This window comes from Protopterus annectens, chromosome 3.part0 (assembly GCF_019279795.1).
Source record: "Protopterus annectens isolate FY-2018-M chromosome 3.part0, PAN1.0, whole genome shotgun sequence".
NCBI lineage: Eukaryota > Metazoa > Chordata > Ceratodontiformes > Protopteridae > Protopterus > Protopterus annectens.
This window is the reverse complement of record NC_056731.1, coordinates 915,733,504-915,758,850: the sequence shown is the minus strand read 5'-3', so window position 1 is coordinate 915,758,850 and position 25,347 is coordinate 915,733,504. Positions and strand designations below refer to the sequence as shown.

The window sequence follows — 25,347 nt, the reverse complement described above, 5'->3', positions numbered from 1 at the left end:
TTGGTCTGTTTTCTTGAAGGGTTTAGTAGGCTCCAGACAGTATCTGAGCTGTCTGCGCACGTCTAGTGCGTGCAGAATTCTTTCCCCCTTGTTTTATGGGTTAGGAAAGAATGTGGGTAGATGTATGACCTGGCTGACAGTTACATTAGATACCACCTTGGGCATAATGGAGGAATTAGTCCTCAGGGAGACCCTGTCTGCATGGAAGATGATGAAGGGCTCAATGGCAGTCAGTGCCTGAAGTTCTGAAACCCTTCTGGCTGAGGTGATAGCCAGGAGAAAAGCAGTCTTCCAGGAGAGGTATCTAGTTCTGCTGAAGCAGTAGATTCGAAGGGTGGTAAAGTTAGTTTTTCCAAAACATAATTCAGGTCCCAGGCTGGAGTGGGTGGCCTTCTGGGAGGTCTGATATTAGAAGCCCCTCTGAGAAATTGCTTAATCAAAGGAAGGGAGAACAGGGGCTGTTCTGTATCAAAATGAGCTGAAATGGCTGAGGTGTGGATTTTAATAGAGAAGAGGAGGCCACTATTAAGTAGCTCCGTTAGGTAGTCCAGGATAAGAGAGATGGAAGGTAGTGAGGTATTGCCCTCTCTGGACTGGCTCCAGGAGCAGAATCTCTTCCATTTTCCTGTATAAAATTTTCGGGTGCTGGGCCTTCTGTGATAATGTCTAGTACCTGTTTGCTTAAGAGGGGCCCCTTGTTAGCCTTTAGAGTATTAACCATGCTAATAGACAGAGTCTGCCAGTCTAGGTGCAGCATTTCCCACCCACCTCAGTTAAAAGGTCTGAGATCGGGGAAGCTGCCTGGGAGGCTGTAAGGTCAGGCTGTGCAGTAAGGGGTACCAATGTTGTCTGGCCAGTCTTGAGCAATGAAGATGGCCTTTGGTCTCTCCTCCCTTATTTTGGGAAAAAGAGTCAGAGTAGGGAATGCGTACACAAAGAGGGTGTTCCAGGGGAAGGTCAAGGCATTCACATTCCATGCTAGGTGGTGATACTCCATGGTATAGAATTTTTCCAGCTGTGGTTGAAATGTGAAGCAGAGAGATCCACCTCCGGAGTCCCCCACGGCTGAGTGATTTGTAAAACGATTTTTCTCTGGACCTGCCATTCGTGAGGGTCCAGTAAGTTTCTGCTTATGTGGTCTGCCAGGGAGTTGTTGATCCCTGGTAGGTACTGGGCTATCAGTTGTAGTCCCATGAAAGAGGCTGTCAACCACAGGTTCATGGCTAGCCTGCACAAAGGGTAAGATTGGGTCCCTCCCTGTTTGTTGATGTACCACATTACTGTGGTGCTGTCTGTTTTGATAAGGAGAACCTCTGACTTGAGATGGGGTTTGAAGGATGTCAGAGCCTTTAGTACTGCCCATCATTTCTTTTTGGCTGATGTGTAAGGGAAGGTGCTGGGCATCCCAAAGAACCGTGGGTGCACCTGCCTTCTAGGTGAGCACTCCAAACTATGTCTAAGACGTCAGTGGTAATGGTCTGCCTGGTTGGGTGGAGGGTGAAGGAAAGACCCTTGCTCTGGGCACGGGCCTCTGCTCACCAGAGAAACTCTGCCCTTATACAGGGGATCAGAGGTAGAGAGATCTCTAGAGGTTGAGAGTGCTGGACACCAAAGGTTCTTTAGGTACCACTGAAGTTTTCTCATGTGAAGCCTGGCCAGAGGAATTAGAAGGATGCAAGATGCCATGTACCCCAAGGATTACAGAAACTTCCTCGCAGTGAGGTGACTTCTGGAACCAGCTGGGTAAAAGAGAGAGGCAGGAAGCTCTGCTTTTCTGGGGATAGGAAGGCCATTTGGGATGCTGTGTCCAGCAGTGCTCAAAAGAAAATGATCTTCTTGGAGGGTGTTTGCCTTAATTTCTTCTCGTTGATGGTGTACCCTAAGGAGGTTAGGAGGGTTTTGACAAAGAGGAGGTCCTTCAGGAGCTTTTCTTTGCAATCTGCCTGAATGAGGCAGTCATCCAGATAAGGGTAAATTTGCATACTTTTCTGTCTGCAAAAGGCTATGTCCGGGGCTAAGCATTTGGTGAATACCCTGGGAGCAGAAGATAAGCCAAAGGGTAGCACAGAGAACTGAAAGTGTTGTGAGCCTGCTCTGAAGAGAAGGAATTTCCTGCAGGATTCTCTTATGGGGATGTGGAGGTAGGCATCTTTCAGATCTAGGGGAACTACCCAGGCATTTTTTGTCAGCATAGGCAGCAGCTGCTGCAAGATTAGCATTATGAATTTGGGGACCACCAGGAAGGTGTTCAGAATGGATAGATCCAGGATGGGGTGCCAAGTACCCTCCTTTTTGGGAACAAGGAATAGTCTGGAATAAAAGCCTTTGCCTGTTTGATCTGAGGGGACAGGTTCTACTGTCCCTTGGGATATGAGAGTTTGGACTTGTTTCAATGCCTCTGCCCACTGATTTGGAGGTAAGTCTGGGTACCCTCTTGGAATTGGGAGTTCATTGAAGGAGAATTTGTATCCTTGAAAAACGGTCTTTAAGACCCATTGGTACTTTGTTACAGAAAGCCAATTTTCTTTGCAGAGGGAGAACCTTCCTCCTAGTGTATGGTGAGTGAAGAGAGGGAAGAGGGAGAGTCATTGAGAGTTTTTGCCATAGAGGGATGGCTTAGAACTCCCTGCCTTTGGAGTGGAAGTGATCCACTGTTTGGTTCTCTGCTGTCCCTGGGATAAGAGTCTGGGTGGTCCGTCCCTGTGGGGCTTACCTTGCCCCTGTCTTTTAGGTGCAGGAAAGGACCAGTGTTTTGATGGAAAATTCTTGCTGAACATATTAGGTTGCATCTGAAGGAAATCCTTTACTGTCTGGGTAGATTTTGCTTTGTCTTCCATCTTTTTAAGCACCTCTTCTGCTTTTACTCCAAACAAGCGGTACTTATCCAAGGGTGCATCAAGTAATTTAGATTTGACATGATCAGGGAGAGGTTGTTCCTTCAACCATGCATGCCTTCTAATAACAGATCCTGACATTGTTGCCTTGTTTGAGGCTTCTAGTGCGTCATATCCACAGTATAATGAGTGTTTAGCCACTTGACAAGTAGAGTGCAGTAAATCTGCTAACTCTTTCGACTTGGCACATTCAGGAAAAGTTAAAATCTTTTGTTTTAGTAGTTCCAAAGTGTGCTGTTGATATTTTAACATGTGGAACTGACAGTTGAGTGCTCTGATAGCTAAGGTTGCAGAGGTGTATACTTTTTTACCTCATCTGTCCAGAGCTCTGGAGTCCTTATCAGAAGGATTAGGATTATTTGCAGAACTAGCCTTAGCTCCTTTTGGTCTCTGTGTAATGACCTCTGGATCTGCAGCAGGACTTCTGTACAGGTATTTGTGAGAATCCGGTACTCTGTAATACCAGTCAGGTTTTCTGGGAGCAGGTGGGATGGTGTCAGGAGTTTCATGGAAGACAACATCAACCACCTCTAAGATAGGAGGGATGGCCAAGGGTCTGTGCTGGGGCAGTTCTAGAAACTCTCTTAGTCTTTTCTTAGATTGAGGAAAGCTCTGGGATTCCCAGTGGAAATGTTCCATGAGGGTGTGAAGGGTTTCCCAAAGGAAAGATCGTCTGGTGGAGAGGCAGAAGAAATAGATTCCTCTGCAAATGAATCCTCATAAGCAGTCAGAGGTTGTTGTTCCTCTTCAAAATCTGAATAATTAGACTCCTCAGAATCTTGTTCTGTCAGTATTTCAGGAGAAAGGTCTCTTTTCCTTTTGGAAGCTGTGGCCTGACTACTCCTGATAAGGGTGATAAGATCTTCCGCCATTTTAAGCACTGGAGCTTGGGGCGGTGGAGCAGGAGTCAAATGGTGGCTAGAGGTAGTTTTCCTAGGAGTGGCCTTGCCTCTAGGCCTAAGAGTATCCATTGGTGTGAGACAAACGGTAGTTGGAGAAAACATTGTTTTTTGTCTAGATTCGGTAGTGTGAAAAACCTCCTCGGAAGCCGGTGTCTGCGTCGTGGCTCCGGATGCAACCAAGGCAGAGACAACCAAAGGCTCAGAAGAAGAAGAAGATTTTTGCGGTATACCGGACTCTGAAAGGGTCTCAGTAGAGGCCTGTGATGGTATCAAATCAGACATTAGGGGTTGCAAAGTCACCTCACTGAATTCTGGAGAACTGACTACCTGCTTAGCGGTAGAGTCGTTGGAAGGATTATCCTTGTGTGGTCTGTCTCTATCTTTATCCTTACGTTTTTTCAGAATGTGTACGGATTGCTGGCTGACGGATGCCATTTCAGAATGAGAAGACGGAAAATGAAAATACCTGGCTACAATAAGAGTGCTATGACGACTGGCCCTTGCATTAAAGAGGGCACAGAACCAGCAAAGGGGGACATCGTGGTCTGGGCCTAATCAAGTGATGCAGTATGAGTGGAAGACTTGGTGTGGCATTTGCTTTCCACAGCGAGACAATTAACTTTTTCAGACATCGGTTAGTGCAAGAAAAAAGGATCCCCCAACGGGATACTTAGCTTTAGATGTTTTCAGCTGTAATTCAAACTCTGGTTGCGACCGACCGGCACACTTGCGAACTGCTTCTGCTATAGGCTCCACGGCAAGAAAGACTGATGTAATCGCATTGGCTGTCTTCCTTTATAGCACTGATGACCTGGCGTCAAGACAGCAAGTGACAGCAGCCAACACAGAAAAACACTGACTCTGGTATTTGGGCCGGTGGCTACCATAGCATAACCCACAGGTGATGACTGCAACAGTAAAACACGAAGAACATCTTAGATGGCTATCATTCTTTAGTGAATTCAGTTCTCACTGGTTTGCCAGAAAACCACAAATTTTAAGAGGAACAGACAAAAAGTATGAGTCAACCATTCCAGATAGTTGAGAACTATGGACTTAACTCATCACAAGTGGTGGTATGGGTAGAGAATTTAGGCTCTTGCTTCTTGTACTTAAGGTACAGGGTTTGAGTCTGGCTAATGCTAACCACCAGTTACACTTAACCGGGGAGCGCGCGCATGCACACGCACACACACACCACTTGTCTAGTGAGAGATAATAAATAAAATACACTTGTATCAATGCCAGTCTGAAAAGAAATCACTCGTCTAGCGAGAGAATCAATGCATGAAACTACACTTGTGGAGTGGTAAAGTTAAAAATTAAGCATTAATGAATGGTTTGGCTTGTCTTGGTTCTGATGTCATCGCGCCTGTAACATCAGAAACACATTCGTCCCCAACCCCCATCCCCCCCCCTGGGAAATTTGGAAATTAAAGGAGCCACTTGGGAATTCGTGGCACCCAAAACTTTGCCCTCAAAACCTGCATTTACCGAGGAATTCAGTACAGTTGAGAGGCATGCTGAGACTTCGTAAGGAGGAACGAAGAAGACATCTGATCAGCTTCTGTTCCACAAAACTCTAAGGACTAGAGAGAGTAGATAACAGGAGATCATCTGCATACCCTTGTAAATTATCTCACCATCCTAAGTTTTACCCCGATTTCCATTTTGCAAGCAGTCCATTATTTTAATTTACTTATTTAAGATTTGTTCAATGGGGAAAAGCACTGATCCTAAGTGATCAGTTTTAGTTTCATTTTCAGCTAGGGCATACAAAGGAAGTCAGAATTACACTTAGTGAGAAATAGCAAGAGTAAAATGAAAACATATATATGTAAAGTACCATCATCAGCTAACAAATGGAAAGGCTATATACAATTGTAAAATGTCTTGTTTACAATAAATCAAGACAAGTCTCATTTGAAAGGTGAGGTTTCTGTGTGATAATTACAGTTGTGATTTGACTAAGTGGGAATGATAGGGCAGTTGAATGGAATGTAGGATTTTACCTACTAGCATAATGACTAAGGTATTTACTTTATAAACACAAGGTGCAAGGTTCGATTCTCATGTGGGGTAACTAGCTAGGCTCAAAATTACCCACAAGGGCAGTTAACCTAGTACTAATCTATGAACATCAAATTAATTTGTTCCAGTGTTGACTCATGTTGCGATTTTTTTTTCTGCTTTGTTAATGCACTTCACTGGTGCCTAACAATTACTTTTCCCTTTTGTGGTCTTCCTCATTTCAGAATAGAGGGCAGTCCATTTAAGGATGTGAAAGAGGAAGAACCGTATTCAAAACAAACTTCTTTGCAGGAAAGAGATCCAGAATAGCAGTCTTGACAAATGTTTCTGGCAAAGAGGGATAAAGCCCTGAATTTTGCACTAGACAACCTAAGTTTCACCAGTGAACCACAAAGTGGAGGAGCTGGCACAGGGAGGTGGGAAAAGACTGACAATAGTTATTTGACTAGCTTTGGAGGGTGGGGCCATGATTGCTCCATGTGGACGACTGTGACGACCATGTCTGTATTACGGAGATTGACATGTATGGAAGCACGGAGTATGTGCAAGTCATATCCATGATACAAAGCGAGGTAGTTAGAGGAATTAAAAGGCCCCACTTCATGCAAGACAGTACACATCAATACACTTAGCATTCACCTACTGAGGAACAAACAGACTGATGAGCTCTCAATACTAGGGGAAAATGAACTAGGCAGCTAAAGGAGAAGCCTGCTTATCAACATGGCACTGGAGAACCACAATAAAAGAGACAGATCCCATGCAGATGCATTTTATACTTTTTGTGTGTCAATCTCAGTAGCACCTTTGAGAGGTTCAGAGATTCCGATGAATTGCTATTTTTCTTGGTGGAGTGTTTAAATTATCTATCTATTGAAACAAGAGGTTTCCAATTCCTGTTTGGAAGTTGCAGGTTTTCAGTGACTAGCTGTCAGCAAAGCATCACTGCTTAAGAAATTAATACAGACAGTATCAGAGCACTGTGGCTTTACTGGCTAGCAATACAACACCTGCAGAATTATATGGAAACAGTCCTCAGTCTTAAACTGGCACATCTGGCTCCTATTCAGTTATTTTCTTTGACACATTATGTTATATGCAGGACTTCTTTATTTCTGACTGCAACACCTTTTTACTGCCTTTTACCTGTTAGCAAATCAACCCTGTAAACAGAATGAGACATGATCCAAGAAGGGTTGTTTTCCCCCCCTAAAGCCTGACAAATGAAAATTGGCTTTTTTGTGGCATATAAAACACATTCAAGATTACACGCAAATAATAAAACTGACATGCTGATGTAAGCCAGCACAGCTTTAGCACAAAACCAAGGTGATCAGAAGGATTATACTGATTTTCTTTTAAAGCAGTACCTGCCTAATGGCTACCAGTTCTGCACCCAACTAACCTATTCCTTCCTCCATTAGGGCTACACCCCTCCAACCCATTCATTCTCAGATGGAGAAAAGAATTGGGTATTAGAGAGTGGGCCATTCTGCAGATCCTGCTGACTGCCCTATTCCTATCCCTTCATCAGCCTGTGAGCTCTGCTATAGCTGCCTATGGAGACACATGCTCACTTCTAACTCATGACCAACCCCCTCAGATAAGTAGCACATGGCTTATAGCACAGGTGCACAAAGCTCTTCATGCCACCAGTGATACATCTACATCCCTGCAGGTATCACCAGTGCAGTGAGCTGAGCTGTCTTCCTCCCCCTGGGTGAGTGAGCTGGTTTTGGCTGTTCACTTCCATATTTCTCTACCTAGTCCCTTCAGCACCTATGCAGTTAGTCAAACACAGGTCATATGGGGTGCAGATATTATACTGATCATGAAAATAGTTGTTCTTTCATATCCAAGTCACTACTGGATTTGTTGCACCTGAATAATCAGTATACTTAAACAAGACGGTTCTTATGGGACAGATGAGTTTTTTTGAAGAAAAGCAAATGGTAAAACCCTGCTACTACTTGGTAAATCAATGTATTGGCTTACACATGCAGAGCAAACCAACACAAAACCAGTATTAACAGGGATCTTAATTAGCAGAAAGCAAGATTAAACACAACACAACTGAAAAAGTAGATATACAAACATAAGTCAGTATAAAAAAAATACTTCCCACCAGATACACTTACCTAGAAAGAGAAAGAATAGTTGTGTAAAATCTTACCATAACCATAGCTATCGTTCTCTTCCATGTTGCAGTATTCTAAACATAAGGGATCCTCTGCCTGAGGCATCCCAAATGTCTGGCCTATATACAAAAGCTTAGCCTGGCTGCTGCATGGGACGTCACACGCAGGTACCATAAACCATGGGCCATAAATGTGACGTCCGCATGCACAGACCCCAGAACTGAATGCCCCAGTTGGACAGTAGTCGAAGAGAAGCTGATCAAGATGTCTTCCAGAGAGGGAAAGTTAACTGAATATGAAGAAAATACCTTAGAGGAGATAGGAAGGAGGGATGGGAATACTGCAATACTGTAGAAAAGGACATCTATGGCTATGGTAAGATTTTACATAACTATTCTATGTCCTTCTATTCTCATGTTGCAGCATTCTAAACATGAGGGAGAACACCAAAGCTTATCCTGTGTGTTATGGGTGGTGGCAGAACAACCATGAAGGATGGCTTTAGCAAAGCCTGGTCTAACCTTGTTCAGCTTGTAGTGTTTAGTGAAAGTGTGGACTGAAGACCATATGGCTGCCTGTAGGATAGTGGCAGTATCTAAACATTTGAAAAAAGCCTCTGAGGAGGCCACAGCCCTGGTAGAGTGGGCCCTCAAAGCGTAGGGAAGGTGTTTGCCATGGATAGAGTAGCAAAAGGTAATACTTTTGGAAATCCATGAAGAAACTGTTGGTTTGAAAACAGCTTTCTCCAGAGCCCTGGGGTGAAAGGAGAAACAACTGGTTAGACTTTCTTATATTCTTAGTCTTGTCCAAGTAATATCTAAGTTGCCTGTGAACATCAAGGGACTGGAGCATTCTCTCACTTTCATTCTGTGGAGAAGGAAAAAAGGTGGGTAAGTTGATGGATTGGTTAACTGAAAGTTCATTGACCCCTTTAGGCATGAAGGAAGGGTTTGCACGAAGGGAAACCCTATCTTTATGGAATATCAGGTATGGTGAGATAGCCATGAGTGCCTGTAACTCTGAAACCCTCCTAGCTGAAATCAGGGCTACTAGAAACACTGTTTTCCAAGTACACACCTTCAGGGAGGCTGAAGCTGCTGGCTCAAAAGTTGCAGTGGTGAGTTTTTCTAGAATGGAATTTAGGTTCCAAGGAGGAGAATGGGTTTTCTTGGTGGCCTGACATGGCTCACACCCTTAAGAAAAAGCTTTACCTCCAATATGGACAGCAAAGGCAGACTGAGAGGTAGGCATGCTGAGATAGCTGATAAATGGACTTTCACTGAGGAATATGAAAGTTCTTTCTTCAGAAGTTCACACAAGTAGGACAAAACTAGAGGTACATCAGCCTGGAAAGAAATTAGTTCTTTCTGTAGAAACCAGTTGGAGAACCTTTTCCACTTAGAAAAGTAGGATCTCCTGGTAGTGGGTTTCCTAGCTTCCTGCAAGACAGAAAGAACGTCCTCTGAGTAAAGGTGTCTAAGATATCAGACGTTTATCATCCACAATGTCAGTTTGAGGGCTTGTAGGTGTGGGTGGATAAGAGATCCCTTCTGTTGTGTGATGAGGTCCACCTTGTGATGCAACTGTGGTGATTGCCCTTGGCTACTGAAAAAAAGAAGGTGGAACCAATTGTGCCTTGGCCAAAAGGGAGTCACCAGCAAGACCTTGGGACTGTCCTGTTGAATCTTCAGCAAGACTTTCTGTATGAGAGGGAAAGGGGGGAATGCATAAAGAAACATCCCCTTCCAGGAAATCAAGAATGCATCAACCCCCATGCCTGAGGAGAGGGAGTCCTTGTGCAGTACAGCTTTAGTTGCCTGTTCTGAGGGGAGGCAAATAGGTCTACTTGAGGTATGCCCCACCGGTGGACTATAGCTAGAAACACATCTCTGTGCAACATTCTTTCATGGTTCAGAGATACTGAACTGGTAAGAGCATCTACCTAAACATTATTTTGTGATGGAATGTAAACTGCCTAGCGTTACCTTGGAGAGGTTGGCCATTTCCCAAGCTTGGATAGCCAGCCTACAAAGTAGGTAGGATTTTGTTCCTCCTTGTTTGCTGATGTACACCAGGACTGTGGTGTTGTCTGTTAAAATTTTTTAGAGGTCCTTGGTGACTGAAGGGAAGGAAAGTCTTTAAGGCTAGGATAAGGGCAGTCACTTCCCTTACGTTTATATGTTTTTTCCTTTGATGGTTGTCCCACTGTCCCTGAACCTTCCGACCATTCATAGTTGCTCCTTACTCCAGGTCTGATGCATCTGTGTACAACTGTTGATCCTGGGTTCAGGTGAACTTGCTGGATCCACCAACAGATCTCTTCCTTGAGACATGGAAGGAAGGGAATCTGAAATTCTAATGGATGGGCATGTTGGGACCAAACATTCTTCGGGTACCATTGAAACTTTGTCATATGTAGTCTGGCTAGGGGCAGCATTGGAAGTGTGGCTGCCATGAAGCCCAAGAGGAGTAGAAACTCTGTGGCCAAAATTTTATTTATTTATTTATTTTATTTTACATTTGTTAACCGGGAGAGTCCGACTGGATACATGTCCATTTTCAGCGGAGGCCCGGGGAGAAAAGCTCCAAGTACATAACAGACATATGAACATTGTTAATGCAAAAAAAGGAAGATAGCTGAGTTCTAAATACAATATAAAGATACATCACATCTTGGGAAAAAAAAAAAACAACAGCAGCAAATAACAAAAAACATAGGTCAGTTACAAAGGCGAGGCGCCTTGTTAAAAAGCGGTTAAGGATAGTGAGGTAAGAGAAGGGTAAATGATAGTGGTTAATCAGGTTTGGAACAGGGACATTGCCAGAGAGTATTGAGATGGGGTTTAAGCTTTTTTTTGTATTGTAGGAGTGAGTGTTCTGAGGAGAGCATGGTCGGTAGGGAGTTCCACATTTTACCTACAAAGTTTGAGAATACAGAATCCCCAGCAGAATTATTGGCTTTGGTAGTTTGAGCCAAGATCTTATTGGAGGAGCGTAAAGATTGCAGGTTAATATAGGGGTGAATGATGTTTTTCAGAGCTGGTGTTTTCTCTGGGTGATGCAGTATCTGGTGAGCCATTTTGAGTTGGTTGAAATGGAGTTGGCTGGAAAACTCTAACCACCCTAGTTGCTTCAAGTTAGTGCAGTGGTGCGTTCTAAAGGTGGAATTTGTGGCAAATCTAGCTATGTGATTGTAACAAGAAGCAAGTTTGTTAAGGGTTGTCTTGTTTAGGTTTGTAAAGAGGGGGGAGGCATAGAAAAGAGTAGATAGTAGGTGTGTACTGGCAATTGTAATTTTAGCGTGAGGAGTGAGAAAGTGTTTTACTTTATAGAGAGAGCCAAGCTTTTTATTGACGGTTTTGATGGTAAGATTGAAATGGGTGTCAAATTTAAGGGAGTTATCAATGGTAACACCTAATAGCTTTGTGTGAGCTTCTGGTGATATAGTGATTCCATTGGAGGATGTAATAGAGAAGGTGGGGGGAAGAGTCTTGTTAGTGGGTGAGAAAGTAAGTAGTTTTGTTTTGTTGGGGTTGAGAACTAGTTGTCGACTTGAGAACCATTTTTCTATTAGGTTGAAGGTGTCTTGGGTTGAAGCAGTGAGGTCTGCCAGGTTGGAGGCAGTGCTGATGATAGTCGAATCATCTGCATATTGAATGCATGTGGCATGGGGGGGTGATTGTGGGCAGGTCATTAACAAAGATGGTGAAGAGAACAGGGCCAAGAATAGATCCTTGGGGAACTCCAAGTGTAATAGGTAGGCATGTAGATAATTTGTCCTGCCATAGAACAGCCTGTTGCCTATTGGACAGGTAGGATTGGAACCATTTCAGTGTGGAATTGCTGAGTGACAGTTTTTTTTAATGTATGGAGGAGTTGAATGTGGTTCACCATATCAAAGGCCTTGGAGAGGTCTAAGAAAAGAGCAGATGATAGTTTATTATTGTTTCTGAAGTTATTGATGGTATTAGAAAAGGATAGTAGGGCTGATGTGGTACTGTGATTTGGCCTGAAGCCATGTTGGGAGTTAGCTAGAATTTTATTTTTGGTGAGGTGTTCCAGCAGTTGTTTGTGGACACACTTTTCCATAATTTTGGCCAGGGGTGAGAGTATAGCTATAGGTCTGTAGTTGGTTAGCTCTAGTGAGCTACCACCTTTATGGAGAGGAATAATGTGGGACATTTTCCATATGGAGGGGATGAAGGCTTCTGACAAGGTACGGTTTATGATTATGGAGACGGGATAGGAAATGGCCTCAGCTGCTTTTTGCAGAAACTCAGCTGGGAGAAGGTCAGCTGCTAGCTTAGTGGGTTTTAGTTTAAGAAGAGATGTTATAAAGGATATGGGTACTGGGTCGAAGGTAAATAGATGATCTGATGTAGTTGTAGTATTCTGCTGGCATGGGTAGTGGAGTGGGCTGGTTGTTTGTTTGAATTGTGTGGCCAGGGATTGTATAGTTTCTGTGAAGAAACTATTGAATGTGTTAGCAATGTTTACAGGGCACTGTTGTTTGCAAGTTGTTGGAGTGGGGTGGTTGCCTGGCCTGGGTGCAGGAGCTTGTTTAAGCCTGCCCAGAATTTTTGTGGATTATTAAGGTGTTTGTGTTGGAGGTGGAGGAAGAAGTTTTTTTTTATCATTTAAGATCATTCTTTTAGTTTCATTTCAAAGTTGCCGGAAGGTTTGGTGGGAGTGTGGGTCTTTAGAGGTACGCCATGTGACCCACATCTTGTTTCTAGATAGGATTTTGGATTTTGTTTCCTTAGAGAGCCATGGTGCAGTTTTGGTTTTAGTTCTAATGGACCGTATTGGAGCATGGGAATCTAGAATCTTGAGGAAGGTGGTGTTGAAGTAGATAACTGCCTCTTCAAGAGGAAGAGACTTGAGTATTGTCCAGTTGTGGGCTTTAAGTTCAGTTTGGAAAATGGAGGCGTTGAATTTATTATTGTTCCTGATTTTTTTTATGGTTGTAATAAGGGGGGTGATTTTCTTGAATTTGATAACATAGGTGAGTAAGTGATCACTCATGTCCTCTGGGTGAGTACCTGCTGAGTACTGGTCAGGATCTTTATTAGTAAGGATCCAGTCCAGGATGCTGTCTTTGTTTTGGGGTTTACCTAGTCTGGTAGGAGTGGATATGAGCTGAGAAAAGCCATGTAGATTTATGCTGCTAGATGGGGAGCTAGATGAGAAGGAATTCCAATCGATGTTGAAGTCACCTAACACTATGGATTCCTGGGGGTGAGTTTGAGTTAACCAGTGGAGAAAGTCCTCTAAGGTTTTGTTATTATTGTTGCCTGGGGATGTAAATACATGCTATATTTATGCTTTTATGTTTGTTTGGTTGAAGTTTTACAAGTAGAATTTCGCATTGTTTGTTAGGAGGGGTTGTGGAGAGGCAAGGAGATTTGTAATGTATTTTGTAGAGTATGGCTACACCGCCACCTTTACGAGTTATTCGGTCTGCTCTTAGTATATCATACCCTGGTGGGATTATCTGTGTGTCTTTCGTACTTGGTTTAAGCCAGGTTTCTGTGAGACATAGTAGGTCTGGGGAACAAGTAGCTAAAAGGGCATGTAGGTTGTGAATCTTATTGTTTACACTTCTGATGTTTAGATGACAGGTCAGAAGAGAGTTAAAGGGTCTAGAGTTTAGATTGAGAAGTGGAGGGGAGGATAGGGTGGAATTACAATTGAGTGGAGGGGAAGGGCCAGGGTTGGGGTGGATATCACCATCTGTGGCTAGTCTGTGATTCAGAGTGGTAATGAATTTGAGGGCTTTGAGTAGAAGTTTGTAGTAATGTTTATCATTTGGCCTAATATTGGTAGGTTTGATAATTACATAGCGTTTGAGTTATAACAAGGTGGGTGAGTAGGGAGTTGAGTCATGGCCTCTGTTGTTAATTATGGGTGAGGGGTTGGTTTGGTAGCCTGGGTGGTGGAAGCCTATGTAAGACCAGGTTTCATATAGGGTAGCTAGGTAAGGGACAAGTAGGAGGGGAAATAAGCTTCCTGGGAAAATGAGAAAGCAAAATGTTGCTGGCTAGGAGCAGGTCCTTAAAGTATGAGGTTAAAAATGTGACCTTTTCTGGAGGGAGGAAGGCCTTCATCAGATCTGTCCTTAATCTGCACCCCAGGAAGACTTGATCTTGTGAGTGGGTCAGGGAGGACTTGAGCTGGTCGACAATGAAGCCTAAGGTTTCTAGGAGGGAAATAGTGAATAGTAAATGCCTTTGGAGGGTATCTGGATGATCTGCTTGGATAAGGAGATTGTCCGGGTAAGGACAGATCTGAATGCCCTTTGTTCAGCAAAAAGCTACCACCTGAGCTAGGCATTTTGTGAATACCCTTGGTGCTGTGGACAAACCAAAAGGCAAGTCAGTAAACTGATAATGTAAGGACTGCACAGCAAAACGCAAGTATTTGCAGCAAGATGGGTGGATAGGGATGTGAAGATATGCATCCTTTAAGTCTAAAGTGACCAGATATGAATTAGCGGGCAAAAGTGGAAGAAGGGTTTGAAGGGAGAGCATGTGGAAGGTGGGAACATGGAGATAGGTGTTTAGTAGGGACAGGTCCAGGATGGGTCTCTATGGTCAATCCTTTCTTAGGACTAAGAAGAGTCTGGAATAAAATCCTACACCTTCCTGTCCAGGTGGGACCTTTTGAATTGTGCCCTGACCGAACAGATCTTGAATGACCTATGGGATGAGGTGGATTTGGTCCTTTGGGGGATGTGGGACACCTTTTGGGATGGGTTTTTCTTTCCAAGTCATGACATACCCTTTTTCCACTACTGACAAGACCAAGCTGTCTGATGTGATGTGTTGCCACAGTGGGAGACAGTGAGAGAGGCGGGCAGAAAGGGGAAGACTGTTGGTAGGAGTGTGACAGTCACGCATTGATGGGACTGTCAGGAAAGGGCTATCTAGCAGTAGACTGGGGAAAGGTATGCCTAGCAGATGATGATTTCCTGGCACCTTTCCTTTGCTTCAAAGATGGTGGTGTGGAGACCTTCCTGACAAAATTGGGTTTGGCAGGGTAGTTTCTATGAAATTTTGGCAAAGGTGATGCAAAGAGATGCTTGGAGTCCTGCAACTCCTTTTTTCTGCTTTTCTCTTGCAGACTCTTAAAAAGCTTTGCTGACTGTTTACCAAAAAGAAAAGTATTATCAAATGGAGCATCCATGATTGTGCTCTTAAAATCATCAGGCAGATATATACACATATATATATATATATATATATATATATATACATCTGGCATGTAGCCTATGCCAGGAGTACCTCCAAGAACAGAAGCAGGGGCAGCTGATCTAGATGATTCTTCTAAGCATCATAGCTGCATTTTATAGAGTGCCTCAAAATCTGTGCAGTTAAAGAAAGGGTAGAGGCCACCTATGCCTTGTTAGAGGAATCAGGAGCACCAGTAAGTTGGTCTAAAGCCTGGGAAATAAGAACCAGAGCATATTTCACCACACGAGTTTAGCAGTTGATGGCTTTGAAGGCCAGGATAGAAGAGGTGTAAATTTTCTTTCCTAACCTGTCTATCATTGTGCTGTCCTTATCTGATGGAAGCATAGAAGAGGGGATCTGTCTGAACTGCTTATCTGGTGTGACTATAATTACAGCAGGGTCTGCCAAGGGGGGGGGGGGGGGCTGAATGAAGAATTTATAATTGTCAGGTACTTTATAGAACCTGTCTGGTCTCTTTGGTGCAGGTAGCGGAGAATCAGGAGCATTGCAGAATGAGGCAAAGGCATCCAAGTATGCAGGGATGACTGGAGGGATGGTTGACAGAGAAGGGGATTCCATCTGGAGAAGCTCATTATATCTTTTGTGAACCTCTGTCATTTGGGTGGAATCCCACTTGAAATACTCCCTCATTTTGGTAACTGTTTCTCCAAATGTAATGACTTCTCGTGGGGAGTCACCTTCTAGGGACTCCTCTTCTGGTAAGCAGTATCCTAAGGAGAAGGCTAGTTAAGAAGTGTAACAGAGGGACTCATCAGAAGGTGAAGATTCCTCTTCTGGAGTTTGAGGTGAAGGGCCTAAGGATGCAAGCCTGGGACTCGGGGCTGGCAGAGCAGATGTGGCCTGTGAAGAACAGGCCTGAGGGCCAAGAAGGCCTAGAAAAGGGATTCGGAAAATGCCAATGGGGGAGACCCTCAGAAGAAATAGACACGTGTTTAGTTTTTTGCTTTTTCTAGGTCCAGTGTGAGAAGGAGAAGGCCTAGGATCCAAGGAAATGGGAGGAATAGAGGGAGACTCCTCAGAAATGGAAGGGTGCACAGGCGAACCTGCCCCCCCCCCCCCCCCAAGATCAGAAACTGATGTCGGAATAACCTCTGTGGATGTGTCAGCCAGAGAAACTACAGCGGTGTCCGAAGCAAAAACCACAGAAGTCGCAAAGCCATTGGTTGTACTTCAGCCCCTAGATCCCTAGATGGTCTGAATCCGGAGGCACAGGTTCTTTTTCCTCAGGCCTTGAAATGCTGGCCTTTTTCTTAGGCAGTTCGGGCAACACACGTGGCGTTGCTTCCATATCCAAGGTTGGTCTTTTTAGATATTGGTTCTCAACAAAAAGAATAAGGGCTGCCAGAAAGCTGCATAGGGGCTTCGGAACAAATGACTGGCAAATGGAGCAGGATTTGCAGTCGTGGGAAGGCCCTAGGCAAAAGAGGCAGAGGTTGTGGCTGTCTGTGTGGGATTTGATGTCCGCACTTACATTTTCCCTTTCTAGATAACATGGACATAATCAGTTAAAAATTAAGCAAATAACAGCAACCAGAACTAGAGAAAAAAGTAAAGGTTCCCCAATGGGATACTTATCTTTTCAGAGGTCTTTGGTGTGGAGCAGAATGAGAGAGCTGACATTTGACTGGCAGCAGAGAAGTTCTGAAGTCTGGCGTGCGGACGTCACATTTATGGCCCACGGTTTATGGTACCTTCATGTGACGTCCCACGCACCATGCAGCAGCCAGGCTAAGCTTTTGTATATAGGCTGTACGTTCGGGTCACCTCAGGTGGAGGATTTCTATGTTTAGAATAGTACAACATGAGAATAGAAGAACACCAAGAGTTCTGAAATAGTACCAAAAAAAACCCAAAACAAACAAAAGCCCAACTTGAAAACAGTGAATGACACATCACCTTTTAACTTTAAATGCATTAATTGTTTTAAAAGCAGACATTTATTTATCATACAAACCTCTAAGAACTATCAGACTACTAAAAATTTTGTTCTGGGGGGGGAAAAAAAAAAACAGATTCTGGACAGTAATATGCGCACAATAGTTGGCATGTTTAGTTACATTATCTACACAACCAATCAGAGCTCAGAGGATGTTTATTACTCATCACTGATTATATAAAACGTTTTTCTAGATGGGGTCACCCACCATTATAAACAGAGAAATGTCACTTATTTCTTTTTTTAGCCTACTTTGTGGTGCAGACAGATAAAGTCCTGACTGTAACCCCAGCAACCAGGGTTCATTTAACAGCCCCTGCACTGGCACAGCCATGCAAAGAGGGTGAAGAATGAGGTGGCATGGCCTACACCCAGGGACAGGGGAGGGCTGTGAGTGCACAGGAAGCATGTGAGGAAGTATGACTTCCCTGTTGGAGACCAGGGGAAACCATTTCCTGTGCTTTGGAGAACAGGTCAGGGCTGCTTGCTGCAACGTCCCTAATGAAAGTGAGGGACAAGCACCATGGACAAACCACTGGTCTGTTTCGCACAATGAGATATGGCTAAAAGAAATAATCTTCATATCCATTGGTGACTGTCTGAATTATGGTCCCTCCTGGTTGACTCCTGCTCTTGTGATTAGAAATGAATGACTTAACTGGCCAGGATGGGGCTGATAATAAATAGACAGCAAGGGTAAAAAATGTAAAAAAAAAAAAGAAAAATAAAAGTTACTCATTTATCTTATAAGAGAAGGTCTGAACAGAATACAGTGTATATCATCCTAATTTCTACAGCTGCAGACTGCCTGTTTTTCAGTGGAAGATTCAGTTCCACTAAAATCTGTTAGAACAAGTGACATACGTAAATACGGTCCAGACCCAGCCAAAGTATGAATTCTGTCTGCTTTTAACTTATCCATATTCTTACAACAGGATGAAAACAATGTCAAGAAGAACAAAGTATCGGTGAAAATGAAAAGCAATAGACGAATGGCCAAGCTGAAATCAAAGCAGAATGGTGCTTCCACAAATGGTGGAAGAAAAATAAATGAAAAATCAGTCTCTTCCCATTAAAATGTACGTTTCCACCAGGTCTACAATGGAGCCAGCAAAAAATACACCATCATATGGCAACTAATACGTCTTGACAAATACTGTACCACCTCAGCAGAGAAAAATCTTATTTTTTTCTTTTTTTATCTATAATGACAATAAAAGATTGCCGGAATAAAAAGAAAAAGTGCAACATTTTTGATTTGCTAATTTATGCTGTTTAATTTTGTAAGTCTGTATTCTCCTGGGGATGAAGAGTCCAAATGGCAATCAGATGCATCCCAGACCACTCCATTTCTCTTTTATGGCTTGCAAATCTGCCTCCAAGGCCATGGATGTAACATCCATCCCCCAAAGTAGGAGGACACTTCACCCAGTGATGGGGACCCATACCTCAAAAGGTTGAAGTCTTGGAGTAAATCAGGTGAGAGACTTTATAGCACAATGTGTTCTGCTAGGTAAGCAAACCACCTTGTCAATGTAATGCTTGCAATGCCAAGTCAAATACTGGTGAGTGCGTCCATGTACCTGCACACCAACTAAAATGCAAACATGTCCTGGCAAGCCATAGTACTTGTATTTCTATCAATGCGGTCAAACCAACACTGGGGCATGTACTTGGTGATGTTTATGTGGCAAGACCTGGCCACCCCCAGATCTTTCAATATTTGAGCTTGCTAACAGATTCACTTTTGCCAGGACTGCAGTTAAGATATTTACATTTGTACCACAAATGGAAGCCTAAATGGTCAAGGTACATTTTATTCAAAATTTAATAGCATTATAGTATGCTGATTAAACTCTACCTCTCTTTAACAAAACTTGGACAGCCTTCATTTTTCCAAGTGTTCCAGTTTTCTTCTGTGTTCAATATGTGCTGCAAATAAAAAGCTTGTTTAATAAACATATATAACATTTTCCCTACTGAATATTCAAATAATATGCACACCCGGATTAAGAAAAGCATACCTCAATAGTCTTGGCAAACTTGTCTCCATCTGGTGGTGTCTCCTTAAGTAGCTACATAAAAAAAGACAAAAGTGTTGCTTTTTTGCAGAGTATTCCTGTTTCTTTACTTAACATTTTTAACCAGATGACTGGGCAACTTTTCAGTCATTACATGGTTCCATCAGTAATAAATAATGAAAATGTGGGTAATAACTCATTTATGAAATTCATGCACCATGAGACAGCAGTTCAGCAGCCTCAGCCATGCAATATTGTAATACTGCTTAGACACACGAGTCTGTAGCCCTAGCTAATACATTGACACAAAGTTGCAAGCAGCTACATTTGAATCAACTGACCATCACCACAAGATCCTCCTGGAGATATGAATCGGGAATTTCTCAAACTTATCTAGTGCCTTACCTACAAGATGGGACCAGAATTATGCTAACTGAGATAAGTAGTTGAAACATTTATGTACGACTGTGGCAGAAAAAGGCACTTTTATATGGAGACATTCTGTTTGTCAATGTTGCATCACAGTTCAGTTTATAGTTCAGTTCATAGAAAAAAATTACAATGATCGTTCCTTTCACTGGATTGGATATGCAACAAGGCCATGCAACAATGGGGGTAAAGAAATTTCTGCTTAGTCTTCCTATTGTATGACCTTGGAATAGTATACAGATGAATTGTGTACAGGGGAGCTTGCCCACTCCTACAAAAATAGTCTGTTTTTACAGTAATTTGATGTTTTTGTTCATTACATTGAATCGTAATGCAATGTCACATCATTGATTCAACAGACATACAATATATGCCCGAAACTTTGGATTCCTTGCCAAGTGTTAAGTGCCACAGAGTTAATGTTAACTAAAGTGTTGAGAAGCATGACAAAGTGATGAAACAGTAACAGGTCAAAGGAGTGGAAGTAGAAAATGATAAAGAAAGTTGGGGTTCTTTTATCCAGCTGTCATGCTATACCACTAAATATAGAAAATGTTGAAAGTTTGCCCGGAAGTGCTGGCACTTTTTTTTTTTATGTACTAGTGAGGTTGCAAAAGACTACCTTTGGCACATCCAACATATTAAGGTTGCAAAACATGGGCCCTATGGGACATGTGAACATGGTCTTTGTCTTCTCAAAGTTTTATTACTTAGTTGGACATTTAAGAACTACTACCAAAATCTAGGTGTAGCAGTGACGTTAAATCTCTACAGATCGATCCTTGGTTATAACATAACGTTAGAATTAACTAAAAATAAAAAGTAATAAAAAAGTATTAAATCTGATATAGTTGTTAAAACATCTGGAACAAGGAAATGGGAACCTCATTTAGTTCCAAATGTGATGCTAACAGAAATTAATGTAGACACATGGGAAAGTATAATTGCAAGGAAGCACATATTGCAGAAATTCATATTTAGATGACAGGCATGGTACATTTATTTATTTGCTTTTGGTGACCAGGAAAGTCCACTGGGTTGCAATTAGCCCATTTTCAGCAGAGGCCTGGGGAGAAAAGCTCCACAAACAAAATACAAGACAAAAGAACATTAGTTAAAGGCCTGGGCAGAAATGCACCACAGACAAAATACAAGGTAATAGACAACAGTTAAACAAGGATTTACAAAGCGTGAAAATAAGCAACTCACTTGGAATGTTATACAATTGTATGGCTAAATTAGTTATGAAAACTTTACGACTCATGGCAAAGTAAACAAAACTTGAACAGACAAGATAGACAAACTGTGCATTTATAGTTGTACAATTATACATATACTAGGTGAGGGTAAAGCACTAGAGGGTGCTTTTCACAAGTTACACGAGTAAAGATGAGTACAAAGGATGGGTGAAGGTGAACACGCAATCAGGTTATAGAGGATTGGGAGACAGTACATGAGCAAAGCCACTGAGCAGAAATATACTGCTGCAAAGACTTTTTAAATAGAGGCGCACTACTAATGGTCCAGAGAGCAGATAGAAGTGCGTTACAGAGTTTAGCAACAGTAAAAGAGTACATATATTGACCAGCAGGGAGTTTTGGTCTATCTACATGTATAACAGACTGATTTTCAGACCTAAGATGCCTATTAGGTTGATAAGGAGTCAAAAAAGAAGCAAGGGCTGGGCATTCAAGTGGTTTGTAGATAATTTTGTGTGCTGTAGATAGTTGTATGTAGGTGAGATGTTGTGGAAGTTCTAACCAGTTCAGGGATTGTGGTCAACAGCAATGATGGGATGAATATTTTGCATTAGTTACAAATTTAGCAATTTTGTTGTAACAGGTGTCCATCTTAGTTTTTAAGCAAGACTGGATATTTGTTAGAATAGGAGTGCCATAGAGGAGAGAAGGAAGAAGAAATTTTGAGGCAAGAGTTTGTCTAGTGGAATAATTTAGGATATAGGGTTCCGAGTTTTGGCAATTTTTTTTTGTAATATTGACGTGGATGTGTTGGTCAAATGTTAAATTTTCATCTATGGTAACGCCAAATAGCTTGGTATAACAATGAGTGAGAAGGTCACTTAAAAAACAATCATTAAAAACAAAAATGAAAACTCCAGCAAAGCTAGAACTTCCACTGAGTGACCTCCCAAACCTCTTGTATCAGAGGCACATGAAATATATGCAACTGAACCATGACGAAACAAGTCATGGGCATTCAGAATTGCCACTGAGCTGAAACACCTGATGTTCATTAAGGTTCAACTGCATATATCCCCATGTGCCTCTGATACAAGAGGTTTGGGAGGTCACTCAGTGGAAGTTCTAGCTTTGCTGGAGTTTTCATTTTTGTTTTTACTGATTGTTTTAGTTTGTTGTTTGGGATATTTTTGCAGTGACCCTAATGATAATGGACATCAGCTGGGTAGAACAGCACTGCGTTTCTAATGTTTAGTCAAACACTCTGCTTGTGCTGTGCTGACGAGGTCATAAGGCCGAAATATGCATATCCACAGCTAATGAGGTTTGGCTTTATTGGCCTGAAATTGTCCATTAAAATGACAAAACAAGTCATGGGCATTCAGAATTGCCATTGAGATGAAACACCTGATGTTCATAAGGTTCAACTGCATATATCCCATGTGCCTCTGATACAAGTAGCTTGGTATAGGAAACAACCTCTATAGTGGTTTTGTTAAAGGAGTAAATGATAAATTCAGATTTGTTAATAATGGTGTTTTTTAGGGGGGGGTGAATAGCAGGAGCTTGGTTTTATTGGGGTTAAGAGCAAGGTGATAGTTGGTCATCCAGATTTCGGTTATGGAGAAAGCATTTTGGGTCTTATCCAGAAGCTCTGACTCTGAGGGACTGCAGAATTATCTGCATATTGAACTACTGAGGCATGAGAAAGAGCAGAGTGGAAGTTATTAATGAATATACTGAAAAAAAATCCCTAAGATGGACCCCTTAGGGAACTCCAGTGGAAGTGGTGAGAAAAGGAGTGCAGCCATTTGGTGGATTGTCTGTTTGTAAGATAGTTGGTAAACCAGTCAAGGACAGGAGTGGACAGGCCTAGACCTGAGAGCTTAGAAAGGAGGAGAGAACGGGAAATGGTATCAAAGGCCTTTGAGAGATCGAGGAAGGGTGCATAGACAATTTTACCTCCATTACAAGCATGGTTAATAGTGTTCAAGAAGGATAGGAGAGCAATAGTAGTACTACCGTGTCCAGGCCAGAAACCATGTTGAGTAGTGCAATGGAATTGGCTTTGGATTAAATAATTCATAAACTGGGTTTGAATACATTTTCCATTACTTTAGAGATGGGGATAAATGGCTATAGGACGGAAATTAGAGATGTCGGTATTGTTGCAGCCTTTATGAAGTGGGAGGATGTAGGCTTTTTTCCAGATGGAAGGTACAGAGGATTCTTGGATAGATTTGTTTATGAGAATACTAATGCAATAACTAATATATCTAGCTGAAATTTGTAGATATTTAGGAAGTTGGCTGGGGCAGTACTACCGGGTTTGAGCTTTAGAAGAAGTTTAGTTATGGTAACGGTGGGGATGGGAGAGAAGAACAGGGCTGAGAAGAAGGGTTTGTAGAGGAGTGATGAGTTGGAGTAGGGTTATTATTGTGGTTAGTTTGAGGAAAAGTGGTAGCAAGTTTAGATACAAGTAGGAGTTGGAGAGGCTATTTCTGTTGGGAGTTTTGTCAGGACTTGGGCAAGGGTTTAGTAGAGTGGAGACAGAGTTCCAGCATTTTGGGGTGTTTTGGTTACAGTTGTTTTGGGGAGACAGATGGTAGTGCTTTTTTATCTTTAATAACTACATGTTTTACTTGATTATTGAGCTGCTTATATAACAAGAGCTCTAGAGGGTTTTTCTTTTTCTGCCATTTTTTCAATGTTCATTAATGGTCATAAGTTTTTTGGTATCCCTGTATAACCAGAATGTACGATTTGTTTCTATTCTCCTGTTTCAGAGGGGGGCTATTCTATTGAGTATAGTGAGGAATGTTGAACTGAAAAATTCAACAGCTTCGTTAATGGGTAGAGATTTTAGAATGCTCCAATTAATGTTACTCAGTATATCACTGAAAGTTGTTGGGCTGAAGTTAGCTAGATTTCTGGTGGGTTTGTATTGGTGTTGATGTAGTGTAGTGGAGGTGTGTATTATGAAGGCAAGCTGATGGTTGCTGATATTGCAAGGCAGAGTTACTGCTGAGGAACTTTTGTTGGGACTTGATACTAAAATCCAGTCTAGGATGGAACCATTGCTGTTTTTCTTGGGACAGGTTAAACTAATAATAAAATGTGTGAAGTTACAGAGATTAATGGGTAAAGTGAAAGAGGGATTAGCAAGATCTAACCAATTTATGTTTACTTTGCCTAAAATCACTGTTTTATTTTGAATGTTGTTTGAGGTCCAAGCTAGGATTTCTCCTAATATCAGATTATTATTAGCTGGTGGGATGTATATGGCAATCAAGCAAACACTTTTGAATTTATTCATTTGTAGATGTGCTATTATGAGTTCAGCTGCAGAGAATTACGGAATAGAGCTAGAGTAAGGGACAATGGTGAAAGTACTTGGATAGAGAAGAGCAACTCCACTGACTTTTTTGTGGCGTCAGTCAGATCTTTAGCATGATAAACCAGGAAGTATGAATTTAGTGTATTTCATGTATGGTTTTAGCCATGCCTCGGTTACAGCAATTATATCTGGTTTAGAGTGGGCTATCCAAGCATGAAATTCTGGGATCTTGTTTCGAATACTTTGTAAGTCAAAGGTAGTTATATTCAGGGAATTGTAAGGTTAGAGGGGTATGATGCAAAAGGAATAGGTCCACAGTTGGGGTGGATGTCCCCACATTGAGGTAAAGTGCTAATACTATCTAAATGTTGTGTAGATAATAGTCTACGCTCATGCTGAGTTGTGAGGAATGCTATACAAGGGGTATTGTGTTTCTGTAAAAGGAGTATAGGTTTGAGGAGTATCAGTGTATTGGTAGCATAGAGGATTTTGGAAGAATTTTTGTGATTAAATGATTGGGTGGAGGTGATCAATGAGGTTTTAAATGGGTTATGTGTAAGGTGCATTGGTGAGTCATAAAGCAGAAGGAGAAGAGCTAGAGTAAGAGAACAGAGTACTATTGTTATGGTTAGTGGTGACATTATAAGTTGAATTAACACAGTGTTAACAGGAGAACTACTACTAAGTGGAGCAAGAGTACTGGCTGTTGCAGAAAGTAAGAACAAATTGGTTAGGGATGTTAATGACCTAGCATACTGATGCAGTTTGTTAAATTGGAAATATTATAGTAGGTGAGTGTAGTGTTACTACATAAGGCTTGTGTTGATTGGTTAGTGGATTGAGGGTGGAGTTATGGCTGCCTATAAATGTAACTGAAAAGGAGGTGGGTGGAAATAGGGGTAGGGCAGAAAAGTAAGTATGCTACTTAAATGTCATACATATATGAAGACATCTAAAAGAAGGGCTGGATAAAGAATCAGAACATTTAGGATGGCTTGCTGCCCAATTTATTTACACTCATTACCATCATCACATGATATGATACAAGTTATGGATGCAAAGTAGCATTTTTGAAGAAACACTTAGGCGGATGATCCAAACATGAGATTATGCACAGTAGAATCTTGAGTTCATTTTGTTGAATACATGGTTACTGTATGGAGTCAAAAGTGTAAAACCCAGCAGCTAATGCAGAGGCGGATTCTGC

At 42.0% G+C, this 25,347-nt stretch overlaps 1 protein-coding gene across 1 annotated transcript in view; it reads right to left on the bottom strand.

The window, feature by feature from the left end:
• THOC1 (THO complex 1) overlaps window positions 1-25,347 on the bottom strand; it is a 1,639,837-nt gene that overhangs the window by 661,616 nt on the left and 952,874 nt on the right. The window contains exons 14-15 of the mRNA XM_044065238.1: window positions 19,179-19,229; window positions 19,016-19,086 (exon numbers count right to left, since the gene is read on the bottom strand). Of these exons, the coding sequence (XP_043921173.1) occupies window positions 19,016-19,086; window positions 19,179-19,229 (122 nt within the window). The remainder of the gene's footprint in view (window positions 1-19,015; window positions 19,087-19,178; window positions 19,230-25,347) is intronic.